The sequence below is a fragment of the Harmonia axyridis genome, chromosome 3 (assembly GCF_914767665.1).
Source record: "Harmonia axyridis chromosome 3, icHarAxyr1.1, whole genome shotgun sequence".
Classification (NCBI taxonomy): Eukaryota; Metazoa; Arthropoda; class Insecta; order Coleoptera; family Coccinellidae; genus Harmonia; species Harmonia axyridis.
In genome coordinates this window covers 28,089,460-28,115,675 of record NC_059503.1, presented here as the reverse complement: position 1 = coordinate 28,115,675, position 26,216 = coordinate 28,089,460, and the positions used below count along the sequence as shown (strand labels likewise).

Below are 26,216 nucleotides of genomic sequence, written 5' to 3'. Positions count from 1 at the left end.
TAGCAATACTAAAATATATACTCGGTAAATAATTTTTAATTTATAGTCTCAAATTTTAAGTCATAGATGAATGAATAATTATCTCACCTCCTTGTCTATGATTCCACCAATCCTGAATTTCCGACTTCATTCTAAAAGGTAGAAAATATTTGGAATTATTTAATAAAAAAATGGCTATCAGTTTATTGAATCCAAAAGCTGAAGTTGCAAGAGCAGCTCAAGCTTTAGCTGTGAATATTTCTGCAGCAAAGGGAATTCAAGATGTGATGAAAAGCAATTTGGGACCCAAAGGGACAATGAAAATGTAAGCACCACATGATTCTTATAAGATTATTTTTGATGCAAATAGCATTTGCCAACTAAAGTTATTGAGTTTATGATCTTACTTTGTGAGAAAATTAAAAGTTCACATATGAAATTTTTATTTTTCTTACATTTTCTGAACACACATCGTTAAAATTGCAGGTTAGTTTCGGGATCCGGTGATATAAAAATAACTAAAGACGGTAATGTTCTCTTGCACGAAATGCAAATCCAACATCCCACTGCATCTTTGATTGCTAGAGCTTCCACAGCCCAAGATGATATCACTGGAGATGGCACAACATCTACAGTTCTTGTGATTGGCGAACTTCTCAAACAGGCTGATCTTTACATATCTGAGGGCCTGCACCCTAGAGTGTTAGCAGAAGGCTTTGACAAGGCCAGAGAAAAAACTCTAGAAGTTTTGGAACAGGTCAAGATACCTATTGAAATCAATAGAGAAAGTTTATTGGATGTATGCAGGACTAGTCTGAGAACTAAGGTGATTTAAGTCAATTATTTTATAAATTCAAAGAATTAAAAGTCCATTACTATAGCATTGAGGGCAAAAAGCAATTAGACGTTCAGCTCTAAAATTTTTACACTTACAAGAAAATAGTTTAAATTTTTCCCAAATTATTATCGATGAAAGCTGAAGAAACTAGGCGTGTGTCAGGAAAAAATTTTCTGGATTCAACACTGGCCACAATACATTTTGTCAAATTTAATGAGGGGTAAACATTGGCCAGTTATTTTTGAAATAACTTTCGAACAAGGAAACAGTTACAGAATAGGAGGCGGCCCTTACAAAAAAAACAAAATTACTTAAACATCAAATTAATTTCCTAAGTATTCTTTTTAAAAATGCAAAATGAAGTTAATGACTTCAACATGCATTGATTATTATCAGTTATTTTTGAAATAACTTTCGAACAAGGAAACAGTTACAGAATAGGAGGCGGCCCTTACAAAAAAAACAAAATTACTTAAACATCAAATTAATTTCCTAAGTATTCTTTTTAAAAATGCAAAATGAAGTTAATGACTTCAACATGCATTGATTATTATCAGTTATTTTTGAAATAACTTTCGAACAAGGAAACAGTTACAGAATAGGAGGCGGCCCTTACAAAAAAAACAAAATTACTTAAACATCAAATTAATTTCCTAAGTATTCTTTTTAAAAATGCAAAATGAAGTTAATGACTTCAACATGCATTGATTATTATCAGATTTTAAATTTTGAAGTTCAAATATCTAGAAAAGGGTTAACTATAGTGACTTGTAGCAAAGGTAGCTTTTTTACTTAGGTATGATAGAGGAATTTATTATTTTACTGAAAAATTTGCTAAAAGTATACTCAAAAAAGTTATGAATCTCCATAAAAGAAAGAGGTGTAGGTGGCGCCCCCTACGAATGAGAGCAAAAATATCAGGTTTCAATTCGATACCTTTTAATACCAATTTTTGTTTAATTCAGGTCAGTATTTCGAAAGTTATCTAAAAAAAAAGGAAAATAAAAATTTAACACCTTGTATCTTGGAAACAAAGAATTTTCAGACGTATATTTATTTGGACAATTAATATTAGAATATTGTGAGGAATCACCTCCTCAAGTTTGTCAAAGTACTTTTGAATCACCTTGTATAATATATTTAAAATTATTCCATTAACTTGACTTTGTAGAACAACTTATTTGCCAAATTCTTAAAAGAGAAAATTTGCCAGATTGTAGCCGGTTAAAGTTGAAGAGAGGGCATTATTATTCAAAGAAAATGAACAACTTTCAACTGAATGCAAAGCTTGTGAAAAAGCCTTTGTTTCAAAGAGAATCACTAACCTGTTTGGTATATTGTGTATTATTTTTTTTTTAACAGTAGGTTAGGTTAGGCTTGAACCATTTTTCTATATTTTTTTCTTTAAAAATAATTATTTCTAAAATGGAGCTGTTTTCATTTCAAAAACATAAAACTGAAATGAAAGATATTGATCAGGTGTTTCTTAAATCCTTTGTGAATTATTGTGATTAGTAGAAACTCGTACATGAACTGAAGCAACTATGAACAAACTACTCATCGGCATTCACAAATAATTGCTCTGTTTTACTCAATAAATAAATCACATAGAAGTCATGACTCTTCGTGAAAAAAATGTAATGCATCATTTATACTTTATTGTCGAAATCTGTTGTCAAGTACTAATTAAAAAATACCCTAAAAAAAAAGGTTGCTTCAACTGTCCATAAAAAACTCAAATTATTTATCCTTCATAGGTTCACCAAAAAATTGCAGACATCTTGGCAGATGAGTGTGTAGATGCTGTTCTTACTATTAACAAGGATAATAAACCAGTGGATCTTCACATGATCGAAATCATGGAGATGCAACATAAGAGTGAAACCAACACTAAGCTGGTGAAGGGTCTGGTCATGGATCATGGTTCAAGACATCCTGACATGCCAAAATCACTTGATAATTGCTATATCCTAACTTGCAACGTCAGTATGGAATATGAGAAGAGTGAAGTCAACTCTGGCTTCTACTACAAGACATCTGAAGATAGAGAAAAGATGGTATTAGCTGAAAGGGAATTTATCGAACAAAGAGTCAAAAAAGTTGTCGAGCTTAAGAAGAAGCTGTGCGATGGCACCAATAAATCTTTCGTAATCATAAACCAGAAGGGTATTGACCCCCTCAGTTTGGATATTTTGGCCAAGGAAGGTGAGTGCGGTTACCTATTTGTAGATGAGTGTCCCTAATTGTTATTCTGTAATTTCTACTTTTTTAGGTATTGTTGCATTACGTCGAGCCAAGAGGCGTAACATGGAACGTCTAGCTTTAGCTTGTGGAGGAGTTGCTCTTAATTCATTTGAAGACATCCAGGAATCTCATCTCGGTTATGCTGGCCACGTTTATGAACATGTTTTAGGAGAGAATAAATTTACCTTCGTAGAAGATTGCAAGAATCCCAACTCTGTGACCCTATTGGTCAAAGGCCCCAACAAGCACACCCTTGTGCAGCTAAAGGACGCTATCAGAGATGGACTTAGAGCTGTGAATAATGCCATTGCTGATTCAGCCTTAATTCCAGGTGCTGGTGCTTTTGAGGTAACAGCCAACAAAGTGTTGAATGAATATAAAAATACAGTCAAAGGAAAAGCAAGGTTGGGAATTGCAGCCTATGCTGAAGCTCTACTTGTCATCCCAAAGGTGTTGGCTACAAATTCTGGATATGATGCACAGGTATAAATGGAAATAATATAGGATAAATGCACTGGTTCTCGACCAGTTAACAGAAACATCGATTTCGAGCACGATTTTTTCACACATAAACTTATCAAATTTTAATGGTGTTGGTGTTCATCGATTCTTTGGCGAGTTTTAAATGATTTGTCATCTAATTTTAAGCGTTCTTTCCGCATTTAACCTTCGAAATGTGAAAACTTATAAAAAATCTCAATAACCTCGGTTCTCGACCACGCCGCAGAGTTCTCGACCATTTTTGTGTTAGTTTTCGACCACTAATAATAGTGGCCGCTCCACTTAAAATTTTTATAAAAAACTTTAGAACGAGATGAGTGATTAGTTCTTACTTTCGTACCGTACCATCGACATCACTACCTATCACTCAGATGGGTTTCAGATGAGGTAATCAAGTAAGAAACACTCGGAACGAAAAAAAAATTATTTTGCAAAAGTTTCCATTTTCTATAAATATTTCAAAATAACAACTCATACAACATTATTTGGTTATTTTGCTCTTAATATCTTTTTAGAAACTAATGAGTAAATAAAATATAAAACACCGACCACCAGTGGTCGAGAATTAAGTACAATCAAATTGGTTCTCGACCGCGAATAAATAAAGGGTAGAAATAAGTGTTTCAACGTTAATTCGGTGGTCGCAAACTAATATTCACAAAGTAGATATATAAATGAATCAAGGTATCAAAAAAAACGAATATGGTCCAACAGAAATATATCAGTTGAAATGAACAATTATTGAACATATTGGTTCTCGACCACTTTGGTCGAGAAATAAAAGATAGAAATTTTCCAATACCAGTTCGCGACCGCCGAATATTAAACAAAAAAATATACATTTATTTGCTTTTTGATTGAAATACACTCGAAAATATATCTTATAGTTGATATGGAACAAAATATAGACACATAATTCATTTAAAATAAGAAATAATTACTATTTTCTGGTCATATATCACAAAGCACTTTTCTAAGAGAGGACGAGAAAGAACCCTTTTCTATGATAGACGATTATAAACTAATTTTTAGCGCGAAAACTCTGACCTATACCATTACTATGCAAACTATCTTGGAAGAGTAGAATGGTCGAGAACATGTACCGCGAAAATATTTTGCACTACATGATATATTTTTATTATTATTTCATCTCAAATCACGGAATGGTCGAGAACCAGTGCCGGTCGGCTAACCAGTGCATTTACCCTATAAACACATATTTTCGAATTGGTGTCCTCGTGAACTTTTTTCCTAAATTACGATTAACTTTCTAGGATACAATTGTGAAACTTCAAGAAGAATGTCGTTTGAACCCACAACCTGTTGGAATCGACTTGACTTCAGGTGAACCCATAAATCCAAAAGATGCAGGTATCTTGGACAACTATATTGTGAAGAAACAAATAATCAACTCCTGTTCCATAATTGCTTCCAATCTTATATTGGTAGATGAAATAATGAGAGCTGGTATGAGCAGCCTTAAGGGTTAAGTTTTCAGGTCAATGTATAACTGAAAAATCAGCTTGTATTTCATATTTAATCTGTATTCATCTTACTGAACAATTTTTTTTCATGTTTATTACCAGTCTCCCTATTTAATAATTTTACTAATAAATGGCTTATTTGTAATGATTTTTTTTTATTTATTTAAATTAACATGTCTCAGCAGCTCGGGCCAATGACACACGATACAATGTACTTATCCTCTAGGCATTATAAATAATACAGTTTACAAAATATTTACAGAAAAGGAAACAGTGAACTAAAATTATATCGATCTAATAAGATTGTACAATTGACAGTCTCTTAGAAATTTAAGTGTTGCTTCAATTTGAGTTTTTGAGATGAGATTGTCTTTTAGATTTATTTATTCACTCCTTTTAGGATAATTCTGAAATTTAAATATATTTGTATTTATGTGGAAACTAGAAATAGCTTTCTCAACAATAAAATTATTGAACCCAGATAAGAGGCTATTGAATTTGTTTCTCAGTAATTCCTAGGTCAGTATCCAGCATATCTATTGAGAAAATACTTTCTCAATTGTGTGCCTACTACTTGTAATCTTTTGTAAATGTCTTTTCTGTAATTTGGTGCAGTATGGGAGATTAAAAAAAAACTTCCTTCTTAGATTCGCTATAATTTTCTTAGAGCTATAAAATACTTTTTCCTACAACTGCTATGAACAGTAGCGTTTTCTGCATAGTTTACTCAATTGCAAAACTATGTATTGCGCATACTGTGGGAAATATTATTCCCCACGGCACTTTGCCCACACCTTCCTTGATAGACCAATGAAATTGGGCTTTTGAGTCGTGTCTATGGAAACGCAATAAATTAGCACATACTGTCAACGAAGGTCATTTTGATTTGAATCAAGTCCATTACTTGAATTATTGAAATTTGTGCAGTTGTAGGAAAAGTATAGTGTGCAACATGTGGAGAAAGTCCTTGTCTCGCTCGTGTGTTTGCGGCACTCGCCTTTCAGGCTCGTGCCACAAACTTCCTCACTCGCGAGAAAAGTTGGACTTTCCCCACTTGTTGCACAATATACTATTTACTTGTGTGTATTTTATTACTCGACTTTCTGTAGATGGGTCTGCTTACGACAAATATTCTTAACCTGAGTGATCTTGTCATAAATAAAATAGTCTTCTGAAAGCTGTTATTTGTGCTTTCAAATCAATTTGAAAATCTCATGAATAGTTTTTGTAATCATATACTAACACTAGTTTGTAATAACCAATGAAAGGGTGTCTTGAAATGAAACAAACTTTTTCCACTTCAACTGGATTTCAATTAGAAGAAACCCAAATACTGCTTCTATTGAGACTACTCCATAAAAATTAGTGCAATAGTTTCAAAGATTAGATTTCTAACTGCAGACTGAAATTTGAAAAAATTTTTTTTTGTGAATTGTTTCTTTTTTCTTATCACCAAGATAAATATTTTCATGAATTTTTGAGAAGTAAAGTTACGTCAGTTCCTACTGCTTTTTTATATGTATAGATCAAATGAACAAATTTTTCCACCTTCATTAATTAATAAATACCATGTATCTTCATATCATATAAACATCTCAAATTCATAATAATAAAACTATAAGTTTATTCAAAACTTTTAATCAATGCAATAATGTTCAACATGTATAGATCAGAATACAATTGAAAACGATAACATTTAAATAAGCATTCAAAATACCAAAAAATCATAAATTAAACTTCCAGTCGCTTCAACTGGAAGAGAATCACAGTAATTCGAAAATATCATTTGAAAGACTGGAAACGTATTAATCTTGTGTGAATATTCTACAAGCAATATCGTCAATCATCCAATCGATACCTTTCAATAAATTTTCTCCAGTCACTGCGCTGCACCAAACAATATTCCAATGGTGAGTTTTAATTTCTTCTAGACCCAAGATTTCTTTTATTTCCTCTGCTGAGCAAGCTCCTTGTAGATCTTGTTTGTTAGCAAAAATTAATAGTGTAGCACCTAGAAGGCGTTCTTCTTTAAGGAGAGCGTGTAGTTCATCCCTGAAATAGCATATACTGATAGGGAGTCCCTTGCTTTAGTTCAAGTAGCTCACCTGCAGTCTTCGAGTCTACGTTTATCAGCACTGTCGACAACCCATATCAGACCATCTGTGCATTCAAAGTAATTTCTCCAATAAGACCTAAGCGATTTTTGGCCTCCTACATCCCACATATTTAATTTATAATTCCTATGTTCTAGGGTTTTTATGTTGAAACCCAATGTTGGAGATATTGTGTCGATTGCTTCACCATTGAAACGTTTAAGAATTGTTGTTTTACCAGCGTTGTCCAGACCAAGCATCAGTATTCTCATTTCTTTTTCCTTTTGCTTCATCTTTCTCAACACTTTTAAGAAACCCATTTGGCTAGATTTTGTTTATTTTTGCAATTTACATGACATTCGGTCCACAAGGAAACAATGTAATTGTATGAGAATTGATCAACATAACCTTCAACTTTTCACTGAAATTAAGATGCACTAAGGTGAATATGAAACCCGGTCAAATAAAATCCAGGAACCTTATTATTTATTCAGAGAATATCATGAAATATCGGAAAGAAAAATGAATATTATTAATGAATAAATTAATGAAGGCCATTATTTCTAAAGTTTAAGCGAAAAGATATTTCTCTATGTCCGAAAACTTTATCAAGGATCATAGATAAACTTCTCTTCTCTCAGAACTCAGATTAGTTTGTCTGTGTCAAGGACCTTGAATCCCCCCTTTTAAAGACAGGATCCTCCAATTTTTCAAATAGGAAGTATGGGCTTGAGATATATCGTTTGAAAAGGTCGTGTCATTCTCCTGTACTACAATATAGGTTTTCGAGGAATATTCCTGGATTGGATCAATGACTACTATGTAACAACTAGGAAACTATAGGTACATATTAAAATAAACGATCTTATTTTGATGGGTACGAAATTCATCTTGGTGTTCCTCAAGGATCGGTGTTACGACCACTTCTTTTGATTATTTTTATAACTGACGTTCCATCTCATATTAAGACAAAGATTATAATATTTGTATAGGTAGATGATACTGATACATCATTTTCAGTTACAGCTGAGAATCTGAAAAATCTTGTCGAATTATGTATAGTATATCCAAAGTCACTTGGAGGAGGCTGACTATTTCGATTATACAAGGGTTGTCCAAGTTTCCAGAAATTCCTTTGGGGCCAGTGGATTTATTGCCTAACAATACTTTCAAATAAATCCCGGTATTTAACTGATCGCGATATCCACTTCAAAGGGACATCTACGGCCAAGCGTTTTTATGGACTAGTTCAAGTGGCTTTGGATATACTATACAATGCTTTTGAAGAGTTTTGCTGATAGGTATAGAATGTAGATATAGACGTGTTCTTAATTTAGAAAAACAGTTCTGATCAAATTCGAGTTGAGGGGAGGAAGTCATTTAGTTTAGCTATGGGTTAATTGATGTTATTAACAGAGTAGCAAGCCTAAAATGGTAATGGATCGGCCATGTGGCGAGACAGGAGCCAGACAGATGGACCCAGAAAGTGATACTATGGAGACCAAGAGGGACAACAAGAAGTGTGGGCCGACCTAAAAAGAGATGGATCGATGACGTCAGAACAGAGGAAAGTGGATGAGATTGGCAACAGATCGTATAGCATGGAAAAACCTGGAAGAGGCCTATATCCGACAATGGATGAACACGGGCTGAAGAAGAAGATGGACCTTAATTTCCAAGGACTCTACGGTACGAAGTTCTTAGGTATCTACATTGATAACTACTAAACTACTTAAGATGGTCTGATGGAGTTGCTTATATTAGCAGGAAACTCAGGTCTTCCTATGTAATCCGTCAAATTAAAAATAATCTTCCACTCTCAGCTGTTTTGAATGTATATTATAGCTTAGTGCATAGCCATATATTAGGTACCTGAAATAATATAGTAATTTCGTCAGGGTATTTATAGCTCAGAAACTGAGAAACGTATTCTGAGGATAATTTTCGGATTTGCTGCTCGAGAATCGTGGAGGCCTCTTTTTGTAGAGTAAGTCATATTACAAGTCTCTTGTATATGCACATACAAATGTCTTTTGTTTGTTGATAAAAATACAATGAATAACTCAAAACTTTCTAGCTTCCACAATTACAATACGAGAAATGCGCCCTCTCCCACTCAGGTGGATAAAGTATCAATATACTTCATCATTTGGACACATTCATTCATTGGCAACCAAATACCTTCAAGGAGACGTAAGCCATCTGGTAGAATGGTGCAGCAAATGGCTAAAATGAACCCAGAAAAGAGCGTTGATCTTATCTTGTGGGGAAGTTTAGTCGAACAGTACGGCCACGTCCAAATGTCTGGACGTGATAACCTCTAAGTATCCCAAGTAAAATATTTGGGAGTCATCTTTGATAAAAACCTCACATGCAACCAGCATCTGGACTATGCCATCCGAAAGGGAAAATTGTGCATACACATACATTCATACAAATTGATCAAAAGGCCAATTGAAAAATCCCCGGTCTGCAATAGTAAAACACATTGTTTTGGCAAAATTCGATTTTATTATTCAACATAGTTGCCTTCGAGGGCGATACATCGATCTTCCATCTTTTCGATACCATTTTTGTAGTATGATACGTCTTTCGCTTCAAAATAGGTCTGAGTTTTGGCGATTACTTCTTCATTGGCGCTAATTTCTTTCCAGAGATAATTCATTCGAGGTCTGAGAACAAGAAAAAGTCGCTGGGGCCAGTTCTGGCGAATACGGTGGATGCAGAAGCAGTTCGAAGCCTAAATCATGCAATTTTGCCTTTGTTTCCATTCATTTGTGACACGGTGTATTGCCTTGATGAAACAGCACCTTTATTTTTCTTCAAATGGGGCCGTTTCTCAACGATTTCATCCTTTACACGTTCCAATAACTCTATATAATAATTGCTGTTGATGGTCTGGCCTTTTGGAGGGAATCAATGAATATTGATGATAGGAATATCTGTTTCAAATGAATATTTATCCTTGCGCATCCCAGAATACTGATGCCATAACCTTGCCAGCATACTGTTGTGTTTTTCCTCGCTTTGGAATCGGTTCATCATATTCAGTCCACTCAGCTGACTGTCGATTGGACTCCGGAGTACAATGATGGAGCCATGTTTCACCCATTGTCACATAACGACGCAAACATTCATGTTTATTGCACTTAAACAGCTTCAAACACTGCTCGGAATCATTAACACGTTGTTGCTTTTGATCGATTAATAGCTCGCGCGGCACCTATTTTGCACACAGCTTTCTCATGTACAAATATTCGTGAATGATATGATGTACACGTTCAGATGATAACTTCTCAATGTCTGCTATCTGTATCAACTTCACTTTACGTCCATTCAAAATTATTTTGTGTCTTTTTTGTTTTTTCGTTGGTGACAACCTTTTTTGGGCGTCCACTGCGTTCGTCGTCTCCGGTGCTCATTTCACCACGTTTAAACTTAGCATACCAATCAATGATGGTTGATTTTCCTGGTGCAGACCCCGAAAACTCTTCATCAAGCCAAGATTTTGCTTCAACTGTATTTTTTCCCTCCAAAAAACAAGATTTCATCAGCACACGAAATTGTTTTTTTTTTTCATCTTTTTCCGAATAACAAAAGTAGCAATACTCACAACGCAAAATCTCACAAATTAATGGTCGGACTGCTGTAAAATTTTGACACGTATCGTTTGAAGGTTGGTACCTACTAACAAAAAATCATATGGATTTAATACTAGCACCGCCATCTGATGCATCAGACCGAGGACTTTTCAAATTTCCTAATATACAAAACTATTGTCAGTCATACTGTAACTTACGTGTTCAGCCTTTGCACCCACCATGACAAAGTTCAACACAATACAAATTTAATAAATTATTCAAAATAAATTTTTCTCAACTCCCGCCTGAGATAAACCCACCACCGATGAAGACATTTCTATATGAAATCGCTATCAAAATTCTTAGGAAAGCGATAAAACACCCCAAACGATCAGTCAGAGAATCACCCAACTACGACGAATCTTCCACCAGATAAAAACGTCCAAAGCTTGTACTTCAAATCGAATCTTTCGATGACCACTAGTGAATGGTGCACTATACTGCTCTTAATGATAATGATAATATTTATTAATCCTGTGAGACATATAACAATGTATAGGACACAATTTCAACGGCTCTATCAAAAATTACAATAGTAAGATTTCTTAACTTTCATTTCTTTATGTAGTATTTTCATCTTGAATATCTCTTCACATTGTTCACTTGTATGATTATTGAGACTTAGGGTTCTTCTTCTCTCCTTTTTCGCTGGTGAAAATAATGTACTGTGGATCTATTTGGCCAATTCGATTCTATCATCACTTTGTCATTTTCACCAGTGGGAATAAGGACTTTAAAAGACGAGTAACTATTTGGGAATCGTGATTTAATTGGCTTACATATCACTTCAGAGAAATTCTGCTTTAAAAACGTTGTAAGAGCCTCAGCTGCAGTGTTAGGTTTGAGGTTTGTTACATGCAGTGCCTTGTATTTCTTGATCCCCTCTACAGCTGATGGACCCGAGAATGTTCCTGTAACTAATGCAGGACGGGAACTTTTTCTATTTCGTTTTCGAGAAACTTTTTTCCATGCATTATTTACCTCACCATCAAAGGAGATGTTTTTGATATCTACACTCGTACTGAGACTGACCTGTTTATTTAGAGGAGGATCCTGATCTTTCTTTATCAATATTTTCTTGTTCATACTTTTTATTTCAGGTGTTTTATTTTTGTTTACTATTTTTGACATTGTTGGCGCTTCTGCAAGTGGAGATCTCGCCTCACAAATTTCTGCCGTGTAAGTAGATACATAGCACGGTAGCCTCGGGAGCATCAGTTACAGTATGTCTACCTTCGGTAGCACAGTGGTTTGGGAGACGGCTGTGATGCTGAAGGTACCGGGTTCGAATCCCGGCTAGGTCATGGATGTTATGGTATGATGTGGTTACATGTAAGAGTAGCTTCAAGCTAAATATCGCCTTGTTGTATCTAATTGAAGAATAAAGTCGTTAAAAAAAAAATAAATAACACGACCAGGAAACTTTCCTTACGAAATTGCGATTGTTTCGTTGCATGTATAGCACGTAGTGCCCTCTTGTTGAAAATAAACGTCGTCCACATCGATATCTTTCAAATCCGACCATAAAAAATCATTGATTATAGCTCTCGGTAGCGCAATCCATTCACCGTTACTATTGCACTAGCCTCATTTTGGAAAATGTAAGATCCAATCACACCAGCATCCCAAAAATCGCACAAAACTTTGACACATTGATGACTTCATCCTCAACAATTCAACTTGAATCTTCATGAATTGTCCGAGCCCCAAATGCGACAATTCTGTCTATTAACATAGCCTCCGAGGTGAAAATAGGCCACGTCACTGAAAATGATTTTTTAGTTCCGTTTCTTTTTTATCTTACATGAACTGTAATTTTTTATTAACTCCGCTTTGGCCTGGCAAGATTATAATGGGTGTTTTTTTTCGAGGTATATAACTTTAAGTTGGTATTACTGTTCAAGATAGCAACCGATTTAACAACTGTCAAATTTATTCTCAGTTTGGTTTGGTAATAGACTAACGCCTGAACAAAGCTTGCAAATAGTGCAATTTATGGGCTGGTGGAATAATTGGTCCGTACTTCTTCAAAAACGATGATGGCTAGAACGTTACAGTCAATGGTGATCGGTATAGAGCCATGATTACTAACTTTTTCATTCCTGAATTGAACAACCATGATGTCCAGGAGATGTGGTTCCAACAAGACGGCGCAACATGTCACACAGCTCGTGCCACAATCGATTTATTGAAAGACACGTTTGGTGACCGCCTAATTTCACGTTTTGGACCTGTGAATTGGCCTCCAAGATCTTGTGATTTAACACCGCTAGACCACTTTCTGGGGGGCTATGTGAAGTCATTGGTCTATGCGGATAAGCCACAAACCCTTGACCATTTGGAAGACAACATTCGCCGTGTTATTGCCGATATACGGCCACAAATGTTGGAAAAAGTCATCGAAAATTGGACGTCCAGATTGGACTACATCCGAGCCAGCCGTGGCGGTCATATGCCAGAAATCATATTTAAAATGTAATGCCACAAGATTATCTTTCGGATAAATAAAATTCATGTCAATCGAATAATCCATCGTTGTTTTATTGCAATTTAAAGTTCAATAGCTCTAAAAAAAACACTCTTTACAATAGAGGCATACTTGCCTAGGTGGGTCTTGCATGGTCATACTAGATTCTCAAATATTGTTAATTATAGGAAAGATTGAATGGAGATCTGATTGAATAAATTGAATAAAGTTCCCAGTCAGCGAAGATACGATGTTGTTGGTGATCGACCGACTTGAGTTCTTGTGTTATTTGAGCTTTTATAGCCTAAAGACCCAAGTCTTTATGCAAAATACGTGGATGAATGCCTTAATCCCAAGATCGACAAAAAATCGACAAACCTGGGTTTTTGACAACACTACGGGATATAGCAGCAATATTCTCAGTTGTTTTTGAACGGTATTGCACGGTTTCGTTGGTTCCTATTTTCAGCATAACTAACTTGTCCCAATAGCTCAAATTCTTCCACCAACTTCACTATTGCCAGCCAGGAAGGTGCTTCAAGACGATCAAAAAGGGTTTTAGTTTTGCGAACTGTGAATACAAACTTTTCACCGTATTTGCAGTGAATTTTAACAATTTCAATGCTTTGTTGAGGCTTGTAGCTTTCCATTTTTAGTAATCGTAGTTTTTACTTGTTGAAAGTCAGAAAATAATAGCTGCCCAGATAGCTAGCTATTAAAAAAAATTGGAGTGTTTTATAAGGTTCTTGCCAATAGGTAAGCTGCAAAGTAAGCGAGTATTCGAAAGTGCCTTATTACTCCCAATGCATTTCTGCCTATCTGGATTGAAAATTTTCGCGATTACTTTTCACCTGGCCTGAGGAATTGGAAGAAATGAAACCAAATAATTTCATCGTCATGTTTTTGATCACTGCACATTTTCAATTAACACTTATAAGTCGATAAGACACATTGAGATATTTCACATCCATGAAATGAAAGTTGACCTCTGAACAACATATTCCGGTGGAACATCAAAGAACTTCATTTCGATCTGTTGAAAATCGTAATTGCACTCATTATGCATTACTTAATAACATTTACTTCATATTTAAATTACAATAAATTTTCTCTTATTACATTGCCATCAGAAGACAAAGAATAGGTCGACATAGTTCTTCAACATTTTTCTCAGAGATCAACTTGTAAGCTGTAGGTAAACAATAATTTGTTAATTTATGTTCCACTTCTGCCTCTTGTTTCTTGAATATGAACGGAAACTTTGGGTCGGAAACATACCAGACGAAAACTAATGGTTAGATTTATGTATGGAATATATGTACGATCTGATATGTCTTCGGTGCAAAGTGTCAGATCTTCCGTTCAACTTAAGAGGGTTCTGTTTTTAAAGCAGAAATAGAATTCCACATCAACTTGATACAAAATATATATACAGGATATTTTATTAAGTTTTTCATATATTTACCGAATTTCAAAAGAATCTCAATTTCTGCACTCCTGTATAATATATTCAATACAACAAAATTTTCTTATATTGTCTCGTTTCTAATACACTAATATCACAAAAATAATTGCATGAACTCTATCGTAGAAGATAAGAGATACAAGTTCTCCATATCTTCAACACTTCAACATTCATAATTATCAATTACGAATATACACAGTGAACATTTACGTTCAGCTAAAACAAATTTTCGTTAATTTAAACACTTATTTTTTTATTGTTTTCTTATTGCTTTCGTTATTATAATATTGTATATCTTTTATTTCTCTTCTATATCTAATTTTTGTTTTAGCTGATCTTATCCATGTAAAAAATTATTGTTATTTTGTCTTAATCGTAGTCCTCGTATTGCAGGGGTCGTTATCTTTATTAGTGTTTGGTTTCTGCAACTTCCCGTTTGTAGAAAAGCTTGCTCTCAGGGTGCCATCTAGGGGGAGCATCTCCTTGGTCTTCCTTCTCAATTTCAGTCTCCAACAACTGCATATAAATCAGTTTTTTCATAAAGAACAAAATTTTTAAAATCAAGGTCGAAGAATTTGAACTCGTTTCTATTTTGACAAAGGCTGATAAGTCAAGTTCAAGTTCCTCGATCTCAACAAAACGCAAGCAAGATTATAAGCAATTTATACACTTAGGATTAGATACAGATTGTGCGGATTTTACGAAGGTTTAAATGATTATTTTGTTTTGATTACTCTAATGCAATTTTCAACTCAGAAACACAATGGGAAGTTGTCAAAGCAACTCCAGATGTAGTTCTCTACTTTCCTTTCGAATGAAAAACGAATTGCATGTATTTTGCTTTAATTCAGTTACGTAATTTCCTATAAGTCCTATCTGGAAAATACACTCTGAAAACGTTTTTAATTAATCATTTCGTAATAAGGAAACGTTTCAGATTCGACATCACGATAAATTTACCAATGATGAAATTCGACATCTAATATAAATGATCTTGAAGATATTCAAACTAGTTTATACAATTAGATCAGAAAGAGTTATTGATGCAGAGGCGTACGGAGTAGTTTTATTTGATAATTGAAATGAGAAAATTGGAAATAAAACTCATGCCCATGCACAAGCATGTCTTGTAAATTCTCATCCCAAGTTCCTTCACCTGGAAATGGGAAAATTAAGGGCTCCATTCAGACTCCTGGGGTACTCCCATCGAGAGTAATTTATAATTTATTTCAAATCTGTTGTAGGTGTTTATTATTACATTGGATTTTTTTTGTTACACCAATGCGTAGTTCTGCCGACGGTGTGGTGGTCAGTCTGGGACCTGGGTGTTACCGGCGGTGGTCAAACGGTGAAGACCTACGAGTGAAAGTCTGTGTCGACATATCCTCTTCAGAGGCTCCAAGACTATCATTTCCGACTCCTCGATCGAACAACAACAATTGCGGTGGAATAATTGAATCACGACGCGTGGTAATTCGAGGTTTTCTTATTATTCAATGTCCAGGAATGGACTTGCCCCACGAGTTTTTTCAAAAAATCATTTTTTCTTGATTTTTTGGTTCAATTCAATATCAAGAACAAAATTCTTTGAGTGGGGATAAAATATATACAGGTTGTTCCTGAGTTCATGCGACAAAATTCAGAAGGCGAATGCTCGTCTAAAATTAAGATTGGTCTTTCTTATAACAACATTTCTTCAGCTCACTCCTTTCCGAGATATCGAGCACTAAAATTCAGTTTTTATTTTTTTTTCTAAAATTCCAGCAGAGCTAGAAACTTGAAATTCTGTATTTTTCGTGCACTCGCAAAGGACTAATATCGGGTAATTTTTCAATATTCCTGTTACCTTTAAAGGAGGTGAAATTAGCAACCTTTATTTTATTTCGTATCAAAACTATTTCTCGATATGAAGTTTCATGAGATGAAATTATGAATTGAAATCCTTGTTTTATTTAGGATTTTTTTTTATTTTTGAATTTTTTTCCGAAACGAATATCTGAAGAGAAAAACCGTATTTTATAATTTTTGAATAAATTGAGTGGAAAACAGTAAAGCTGTAAAATGTGGAAGGATTCATAATAAATGCTGGAAATGATCACCTCCAGCCAAAATGCAAGAACGTAGTTTACGTGTCATGGATTGCCGTATACGTTCAAAGATTTGAGGTGAATTTCTTATGGTGAATTTCAGTCACCACCTTTTAAGGGTGATATCTCGGAAAGGGGTGGTCTGAGGAAATTTTGTTATAGGAATTTTAATTTCATACGAGAATTCACCTCCTATATTATGTTGCATGAATTTAGGAATGAATAGTTATTTCCTAAAATCTTTTTTCATAATTCTATATAATTAAAAGTTGTTTAAGAATTTGAATGGATAAGTCGTCGTCTAGAATTTATTAGACCAAATTGTTGAAAAATTAGTTGTTTGAAAGAAACATATCAAATATGTTCCTCAGTTTTGAATATTTTACTCGGAATAAATAACCCTCATTTACCACATCATGATACTCATTTTCATGAGATCAAATATTTCTTGAGAAAGAAAAAATAATAAATATTCATTGTAATAAATTTTTGAATCAATTTTTGAATTCACCAAACCTCAAAATAAAAAAAGGAATTTAAAGTACGGCTTATTTTTCGTTTCGGATGGTTCCACGTTATTTAATCCAAAATATTATAGCCATGGAGGGAAAAAGCCTAATTTTTCTTATGGGTTTTATGGAAGTAGAAAGCAATGGTACAAATAAAACTTGCTCTGTTAGAAAGCTAATGTTGAATTCACAAAACTCAGTTTCAAATATCACAAATTAGTCATCTGCATTCTTCTGAGACATGAGGAATGGAATAGTTACGCACAAAAGCTCAAAAGACTGCAGTGCAGTAAGCATCCATTGACACATGTACAAAACAATAATCTTCACACTCTGAGTCAATTGGTAGTAGTAGTAGCTTCAGAAATAAGTAATTAAGATAAGTATTAAGAATGAAATAAGTTAGTGTTCAAGTTAGTGAAACATGGCTAATACTTTTTATCTGCTTCTCATCAAGAATTTTGCTGAATACCATCCTGGAACAGTGCCCGATAATATGGTTCAGCGATGGTAAAATATGACGCAACGCATGCTAATTACCACCAAGACAGACAAAAACACCTCTCATGCATATAGCTGGCAGATGCTTCTCTTAATAAATACAAAAAAGTTGTAGTAATCTGATTATCATGAAATAATCCGACGTGTGATCCAAGCTTGATGGACCAGTGGTCCCAACGGTTGAAACTTCTCTGGTTGCATCAATGATGCTGATGATCTTTTTTGTGTGTTTTAATGATTCAATTGCGTTAGGAATGGAAGCAGCCATGTTTAATACCTCTTTTAATTCTCCAAATATGTTTGGTACGATGCGAGTTTCATTTTTTACACTTTTACCAACTCAACATTAAGACTTCTTCGTTATGAAATCTCTGTCATCTGTCAACACGATCGCGTAGTTTACACCAAACATGCTTTCATGACGTTTGTGACGAAAAAAGCAGAGCTCATCCATTTATCTTCACACTGTGGCAAGCCAAGCAACTGAATTTGAAGAATGTTTATGAATACCTTACGGATCTTACTCACTTCTTTGAGGAGCTCTTTGAGTTTGTCGATCCTATCAGCGGAGCCTCTGGTTGAGAGGTATCTGGCTTCAGAAGTGTCACTGAAAGCCAGCATTGATACTACTACTAAGAGGCAGAAAAGGGAGAAGTGCTTTGTGAACATTCCGATCTGGAAAAAATACAAACAGTGGTAGCTTTGCATTCAATTTACAATACAATTTCGAATTATAACAACGTTACTTAATGAAAGACATTTATCTTATGGTATACAAGAAGGGTCAATGAAAACACTTCTTTTTTTTCCAATTTTAAAATAAAAATCTCAAAACAACGAACGAGCTTCGTCGAGCTCTGATTTTCATTACCAAAATATCAAGCCTCTGACGAGGGTAAGCACGAGTCCCTTATTTTGCATAGAAAAGTTAAAGTTTCAGGGAAAAAGGCAGACAATTTTTTCCCTTTGAATTAGAAATCGATGGGTTTGAGTGCGTTTTCCATATTTTAAAGTTGAAGCTGGAAAATTGAGGTCTTGAAGTGACTCTCAGCTGGCCCGAGAGATGGCGTCATGTGCTGCGCATCTCTCGGAAGAACGCCATCGCTTGGACATAACCCAAACGATTTACGGCGGAGTCACCATACTCCACTATGATGAATATAGAAGTGTTCCCGGGATGAACTACCGCCATCCCTTGCGAGATGTTGCAACTTAAAAATTGACACACACGGTACATATGTGGGTCGACCCTCAGTCGCGCCTTTGGTCTGAGAATTGTATCAATGTAGAAGGGGGCTCGTAGTGGTTTTCACGTTTAATGTCATAATTACCAAGTGAACAAAGGATAATATGTTACACTTCTTCATAACTTTTACAGATGTGTATATTTTAAGGCGGCTATTTTGTTCATGATGACGCAGCCTTTGCGCGCTTGATGTACGTAATTTTGGGACGAGAGTGGTCTTGAATGTTTTGGTTCGCTCACTGATTCGAGGTCAAAATCGATTCTGTCCGTTCGCCGTATACAAGATATGTGCTAGTGACTAGAAATTTTCAGGCTAAATTCAGGATCCTAATATGTATTTCGGTTGAGTTTCTGAATGGTCAAAACCCGTTCGATGATTCAAGAATTATACCTATGTTAAAGTTTTATTTCTTCAATAATTGAATAACTATCTAGCTCATTGAGTTGAAATTTAGAAATCAGTTGTAAAATAGTGGAACCAACGCTCATGCAGAATTTCGTAAAAAATGTTTCATTCGGAGAAATTTATTTCAAAATTGCCATACCTCGGAATTTTGCGTATACATATACATACACGCAAAATTTCAGTGAACCGATTTTCACGAAATTTTGCACACTTAATATATATAATTTATCGATAAAGTGACTTTTTTGAAAATTCAGCTATGTAGCTATTGCAAGAAAGAAAATAAACAAGTTTTTTTCAATCTGGGAACCTTGAACCACAGAAGATCTTTCAGAGAACAGGCTAATTTACTTCGATATTTTTCGGTCATTTGCTTGGAGGATCAGAGAAATGCCAAGATGTAGCCAGGAAAAAATCAACGTTTCAAGCAAGCCTTCAATATTTCTATATGAGTTTTCGTTTCCTGAAGAGAATTGTTCTAAAAAATTGATGAATCAAGAAGTTTCGACTTCAGATTTCAGGAGACTGAATAAAATATATGGCCGCTGAAATCTGCATGTAAAATTTTGTGAAAATATTCCAAAAATACGAATGTGAACACACAATCAAGAGATCAAGAGATTGACTTGACGTCAGCGTATTTCTCATGACGTTTGTCTTGTCTTGTTGTCATATTTAGTTATATTAAAGAACATGGAGAAACAAGAATTTTAAATGTTGCTGGTTTCGATTTATTCCTTTATTTATTTATATTTGCAGCAGCATCAGCATGATATGAACAAACAGAACAATTTTTGATTTTTTTCTCAATGAACACTAATTGATTCGATATTTTGAGTAGATATTGGGGAGAAACATGTAAAAGATTTCAGTAGGTTTGTTTTCTTCGTTTCAGATAAATGTGTATCAATTTTTTAATTATTATGCAATTTTTCCTCATTCAATGTAATGATTTTGAAATAATTTTTTTTATACATTATTATTATTATTAATATGTTTAATTTTTTTGAACCTGTCTCTTCTAGACCATAAGACATCTCAGAAGCTCAGAACTGTTTGACCTTTGTTATTGAGTCCCATTGTCACTTAAATCAGAAAATTGTTAATTATTAACCCATCAGTGATTCGTTAGACGATCCTCGAAGACAAAAAAATATTTTTCGGGTCCGAGGCTTGAATTCCAACATTCACAGTCGTACGAATAAGAATATCTAATATTGTACCATGAGATAAAATCAATTATATCACAAATTCCCTGATGTCAATAGATATATTTGAGACCTTTAAGCATATTGAATCTGATGTGCTTAGTATTTAAAATAAATTATTTTAGATTTGAAAATTTTTCAACTCGTAATTGAAATTACTCATACATGATGAAGGTTATTTGCAATTGAAGATAATTTCCAGAAATTCTTCAACCTTTATTGTGGTATATTTCTGAAAAAAGAGCCAAATTTTTGAAACTATAAATTAAAAAAAATATATAATATATTGAATGAAAGAAAAATTAAGTGCGAAGCGATTCGAATTCGAATCGTACCGTTTGATTCATCACCTGAAATTTGATTAGATGTTCTACTAAAACAAGTTGAAAATTAATAAACCAAATAGACTTGGATCACAAAAGATTAAACAGAAACAGTAATAATTTTCTTTGCGATAAATATATTGAAAAGAATATTTTTTTTAAATTTCGATATTTCTGCAAATATATTTTCTAACTCACCTGACCTGCGGAAAAATACGCCAAAGGAAAATCTGTAAGCAGCTTCTGGAGAACTCAATTCAACTCAGTATTTGCAACTAAAATGAGGGAAGCTTGGGAATTTTCCCGTTTTATATCCGGGAATTTGTGTGGGAGTAGGACATCCAAACCGCCAGCTCTATATCGTATGAAAACATCCCCACGCGGGGGTTGGAGAAGGATAAGAGGAAATCCGACAAACAGGAGGTCCATAAGTGACTGGTCTTCCAAAGTACATTCGAGACAGTTGTCTTATTTTCTTTATGAAATGAATTGATGGATTTTGGATGATTTTTTGAAAATTCGATTACTTTTAACATCACTGAAATTTTCGCTAGATTTTATCTACTATATTTGTCGTTTTTAATTCATAGACTGGGACAAAATTTTGATGTAATTATATTTTAATACTTAATACTAGAAGTCGTCATATGGAAACAAAAATCATATATACCCCCTTCCTAAAATACTAATGAACCCCAAAAATCTCTATTTGTACTTATTTTGTAAAAATGAGCTCATTTATAAAGTTATTCATTAATATGCTCCTTAGTTTTTCATTGATGAAACATAAGATTTGTTGTATCCATCCGAATTTATTTTAGTTATAACCTTCAATACAGGCCCTTTTGAGATCATACATTCACGCATAATCGTTAAATTTTTTTTTTGATCACTCGTTCACCGGACAAATCACTCAATCATTTCGTCTTAATGTTGTTATTTTTTAATTTTGAGCCGGGAATGATTTGACTCATTGATGAGAAATTCTTGGTAAAATACAAGAATATTCTTCTGGCTGAAACGCCGAACGAAATTTTCAGTGTTTTCCTCATTGTCAAAAGCCATTTCAGGAGTCAACTGCTGAATTTGCTATGATTTTTTCCTCTAAAAACGACTATCACGAAATATAGGATTTGTTTGATAAGATTTTTATAACTATTAGCGTTAATGTGGTTCAAAAATAATAATTCATATTGTCCCACAAAACTATTCTTTTGGCATATGCCATGATAAAATGACAAAGTGGAAATTGTCCCTAGAGACCTTAGAGTCTTCATATGGAATAAAATACATAAAATGTCATTTCTTCATGAAATGGCATTTTATTATTTTGTTTGATATAAAAAGAAATTTTCTTATTATATGAAACAACAGAAACCGGTAAAAAAAACGATATGAATAAGATTAAAAAAAAATGCAAATTTACTGGAAACAACTGGAAGTAGTGAACAATATAATGTACATAAAATAAATGTGGGGCCTTATACCCCCCTCGCAGATCCGTCAGTGAGTTCCAGTGCAAATAAGAATAGTTATTTATAATACAAGTGCAGAAGGCATTGATATTCTTCCACGAGTTCAAAATTCAAAAACGAGCCACGAAGTGGCGAGTTTTGGAATGAACGAGTGGTAGAATGAGCCTTCTGTACGAGTATTATACATTATTTTCTCTAATTCATTGCATTTTATTTGAAATTAATGAAATATTTCCATAAATATATTTTAGTGATTTTTGCATTGAAAAATGTTGGTTGGCAGAACTGATTTCTTTAAGGCAAATTGATGAATTGACAGATAAAGCCGTGGCGGAAAGTTCGGAGTACCAACATAGAATAATAAAATATAACCATGAAAACTGTGCGTTTCTTATATATTCTCGCACGATTTTGTTCTACAAGATGTGGAAGAATGAAGGGAATAACCACAGAATTAGAGAAAAATATTTCTAAACTGGTATGGTTTCGTTATGCGACTATGTTTGATGATTATCAAATACCAAAAAGAACGTTAATGCTGTAAAAATGTTACTTTCAAATAATTAAAGGACTAACTATGAAAAAATATGTAAATAATGAGATAACGATTGAAAATGTTGGGGGAAAGGTCTGGAGCTTTTAACCGCCCATTTATTCATGGGCCAATTGCACCCTTAAAAACCACAGAACTGAATAATAATAATAATAAGTTATTCACACATGATAAAATAATATATACAGAGAATACATGTACAAATAATTTGCCATTAAAAAATTCCGTGGCTTGTCAAGGGCTATATTTAGTCATACTCCTAGATAAAAGAACAATATGTAGATAAAAACACATAAATACTCATATAAAAACACTCAAAGACTGAGAACAATTATTATGTATATGGGACATAAACAATATTAAGTAAAACAAAGAAATTAAAAAAAAACACATATCATACGTCCAAAAACTCGCTCAACCTATAGATCGTTTTTTCTAGGAGGTGACATTTCACTCTCCTACTGAAAACAGCCGAACTCAGATTCTTTTATTCTTCTGGTAGTCTGTTATACAATTTCAGTCAAGTGTGATTGGGGCCTTGGTTTTCTTGATTCTTGATGATGGAATGGAGTAGTGATTTTTGTCTCTTGTGTTGTATTCATGAAAGGAGGCGTTCTTAGGGAAATTGTTCTGATTTTGATGAACGTAATTAACACCTGCTAGTATGAAAGCTTCTGTTATGGTCAAAATCCTTTCATTTTTGAATACCTTTCTACACCTGTCTGTATTCCTCATTCCAAAAATGGCCCTCATCGCTTTCTTCTGCGGAAAAACAACAACTTCTAAAAACTCCGACATTTTTGTGATCATGGAAATCATTGGCAATTTTTCAAAATTTTCTGTTCAAATGAAAAATAGTGGAAATGTATGTTTGAGAAGCATATTTCAAAAAACTTGATATCTCTGAACGAAAGAAGATGCATATTCGGACCACCCATAGAAAGTAAATAACCCGTGACGCCGTGGAAACCCAGTAGTTTTCTGCCTTGGGGAGAAAAACTCCAAATGGTTTTTCCACAATGATGAATAGGTATACAAAGTATTGTTGGCCAAGTTTGTACTGAGAGTTAAGGGTTGTATTGAGATTGATTTATAGCGCCCTTAACTCCGTTATATCCTCCAAGTTTATGGTGATTTCGATATAACACTCTACTATAAATGGATTGAAGGTTAGACCCCTTGTTTATTGGTGCTTATCTTTATATTCCGACATGAGAAGTAGTTTGGAATTATTCTTCGATAAATCTTGTAACTTCTCTCATTAATCACAAGAGTCTGTATGAAAGATTATCTCGTGATGTTAACTGATAGAATTAATCCTTAATATTTTTGGTTGTTTCGCATATTGAAAGTATTTCAGATTTGTGAAACAAAATGTACAAGAGCTATTGTACCTTAAAAAATAAGTGTAGGCAGTTTATCCTATTTCCTATAATATTTCCCCTTAGAATGTATATATGTATATAGTTCCCAGATCATAGAATATGACTCTCAGAAATGATTTGCTTCGATACTGTTTGATTATCTCCTTGAAATTTGGCATTTGGCCAGCCCTAGTTTTTAATGGACAAGTTACACATTGATTAGAATTGCTTCTATCCACTCAGAGGGCAACTAACTTAGATAGCTGGATGATAAATTAATTCTAATACACTATATTTAACACTTTTTCAGCGTTCGTTTCTCGAGCAGTCTCTAGGTATCCTTATTTTCCATTCGGCCACGAAAATTCTTAAACAGAAATCCTGGAAACTTGAATTGAAATTTTTAGTTTAGGTTTGGATCTCAAATGGCGCGATTGAGATCGTTAATGAACAAATTATGACTAGAATTCAATAAAGGGTAGAAACTTTGTTTTCCTGATCATTTTATAACTACGAATTCCATTAAGAAGGTGCAAGAAGACTTAACGATGAAAAATGAATCAGAAGCATCCAAACCATTCGTATTCAGAAGATGTCTTTTCACAAAATTGCAACTACTGAGGCTTATCGAATATGTTACTGAAGGATTTCAAAACAAACAAGCCACGGGATTGGTGCTATCAGATGTTGAACGAACCTTCGACCGAGTTTGGCACGAAGGACTAGTCTACAAGATGACGATGATGATGATAGGCTGTACTGTCCGAGGTACTGTCCAAGCTTGCAGAATAATAAGATGACCCAGTATATACCATTAGATAAGTAGAAGCAAGAGTGCCCCAAGGTTCAGTTCTAGTAGGGTCTACATCTTATACGACAGCCCAAAATCCCAAAAAATCACTCAGTCATAGGACTAAGTGATTTATGCAGCCACAGGCTGAATTCCAAATAGGTTGAATGCTTTTTTCACTTTTTATTGAAAAACATGATATTTTAAATATTCTTCACCATAGTAGGATATAATAAGATATAGTATGAAATTTGAAGCCAAATTTCATTCTTTTCACTGTTAATATATGATAGGATTACCTAATATTATTTGAAACAATTACAATTCACAGTGGCAGTGCTTTAACCTGGAAGAAAAGAGGTGTAGGGTGAAATATTCTCAATTTCGAAATGAAATCTCCTATTGAAATCATGGGAACACCCTGTACTGTTGACAACTGTTTGTAAAGTTCTACTTTTTAGAAACAGGTGAAAAAGTATGATGACACTAACCTTCATATATTATGTATCATACTAGTTATTTGTGCAGCTTGTTTTTTGTAATTATATCATTACTATCCAAACCAAATGTTTTACATTTCGTAACTAGTTACGAAAAGTAGAAAGTTTTACTTCAATGAGTTTTGAAAAGTGTCTGTCTTTATTAAAAAAAAAACAAAAAAATCTAACAAAATTGCAAGAAAAGAATTCTCGACTTTGTAACAAGATCAAAGGAATAATGTATTAGGTATAAAGTCACTCAAAGATCTTTATTAAATTTGGCCTGGCTTTCGGTCATTTACATGGCCATCTTCAGGGAATTGAAAACAATTTTTTACATTACAAAAGACTATAAAAAACCAAAAAAAAACTCATTAGTTATCTAAATCCGGTAAGTTATACTAAAATTATCTTCATTTTATTTTTAATATTTATATTTTATTTTTTTATCTCATTTAACTAAAAATGAAGTGATAAATATTAAAAATAAAATGAAGGTAATTTTAGTATAACTTACAGGAACAGTATAGCTAACACAACGCTGTTGTGGTCGACTGAAGTCT

The 26,216-nt window shown here is 33.9% G+C and overlaps 2 protein-coding genes and 1 long non-coding RNA gene across 3 annotated transcripts; 1 reads left to right on the top strand and 2 right to left on the bottom strand.

The window, feature by feature from the left end:
- The first annotated feature begins 95 nt into the window (after positions 1-95).
- Positions 96-5,191, top strand: LOC123675198 (T-complex protein 1 subunit zeta). Its single transcript, XM_045610515.1, has 5 exons — positions 96-304; positions 466-805; positions 2,575-3,022; positions 3,090-3,544; positions 4,837-5,191. The coding sequence occupies exons 1-5, from the start codon at positions 171-173 to the stop codon at positions 5,050-5,052; spliced, it is 1,593 nt and encodes a 530-aa protein (XP_045466471.1). The 5' UTR covers positions 96-170; the 3' UTR covers positions 5,053-5,191.
- Positions 5,192-6,668: 1,477 nt separating this feature from the next.
- Positions 6,669-7,731, bottom strand: LOC123676431 (ADP-ribosylation factor-like protein 2). Its single transcript, XM_045612308.1, has 2 exons — positions 7,152-7,731; positions 6,669-7,098 (listed from the first exon to the last, which is right to left on the bottom strand). Exons 1-2 carry the CDS (start codon positions 7,457-7,459, stop codon positions 6,852-6,854), a joined length of 555 nt encoding a protein of 184 aa, XP_045468264.1. The 5' UTR covers positions 7,460-7,731; the 3' UTR covers positions 6,669-6,851.
- Positions 7,732-14,131: 6,400 nt separating this feature from the next.
- Positions 14,132-21,311, bottom strand: LOC123676422. Its single transcript, XR_006746937.1, has 3 exons — positions 21,191-21,311; positions 18,338-18,484; positions 14,132-15,228 (listed from the first exon to the last, which is right to left on the bottom strand). It is a non-coding gene; the product is annotated as an uncharacterized LOC123676422 (long non-coding RNA).
- Positions 21,312-26,216: the final 4,905 nt, after the last annotated feature.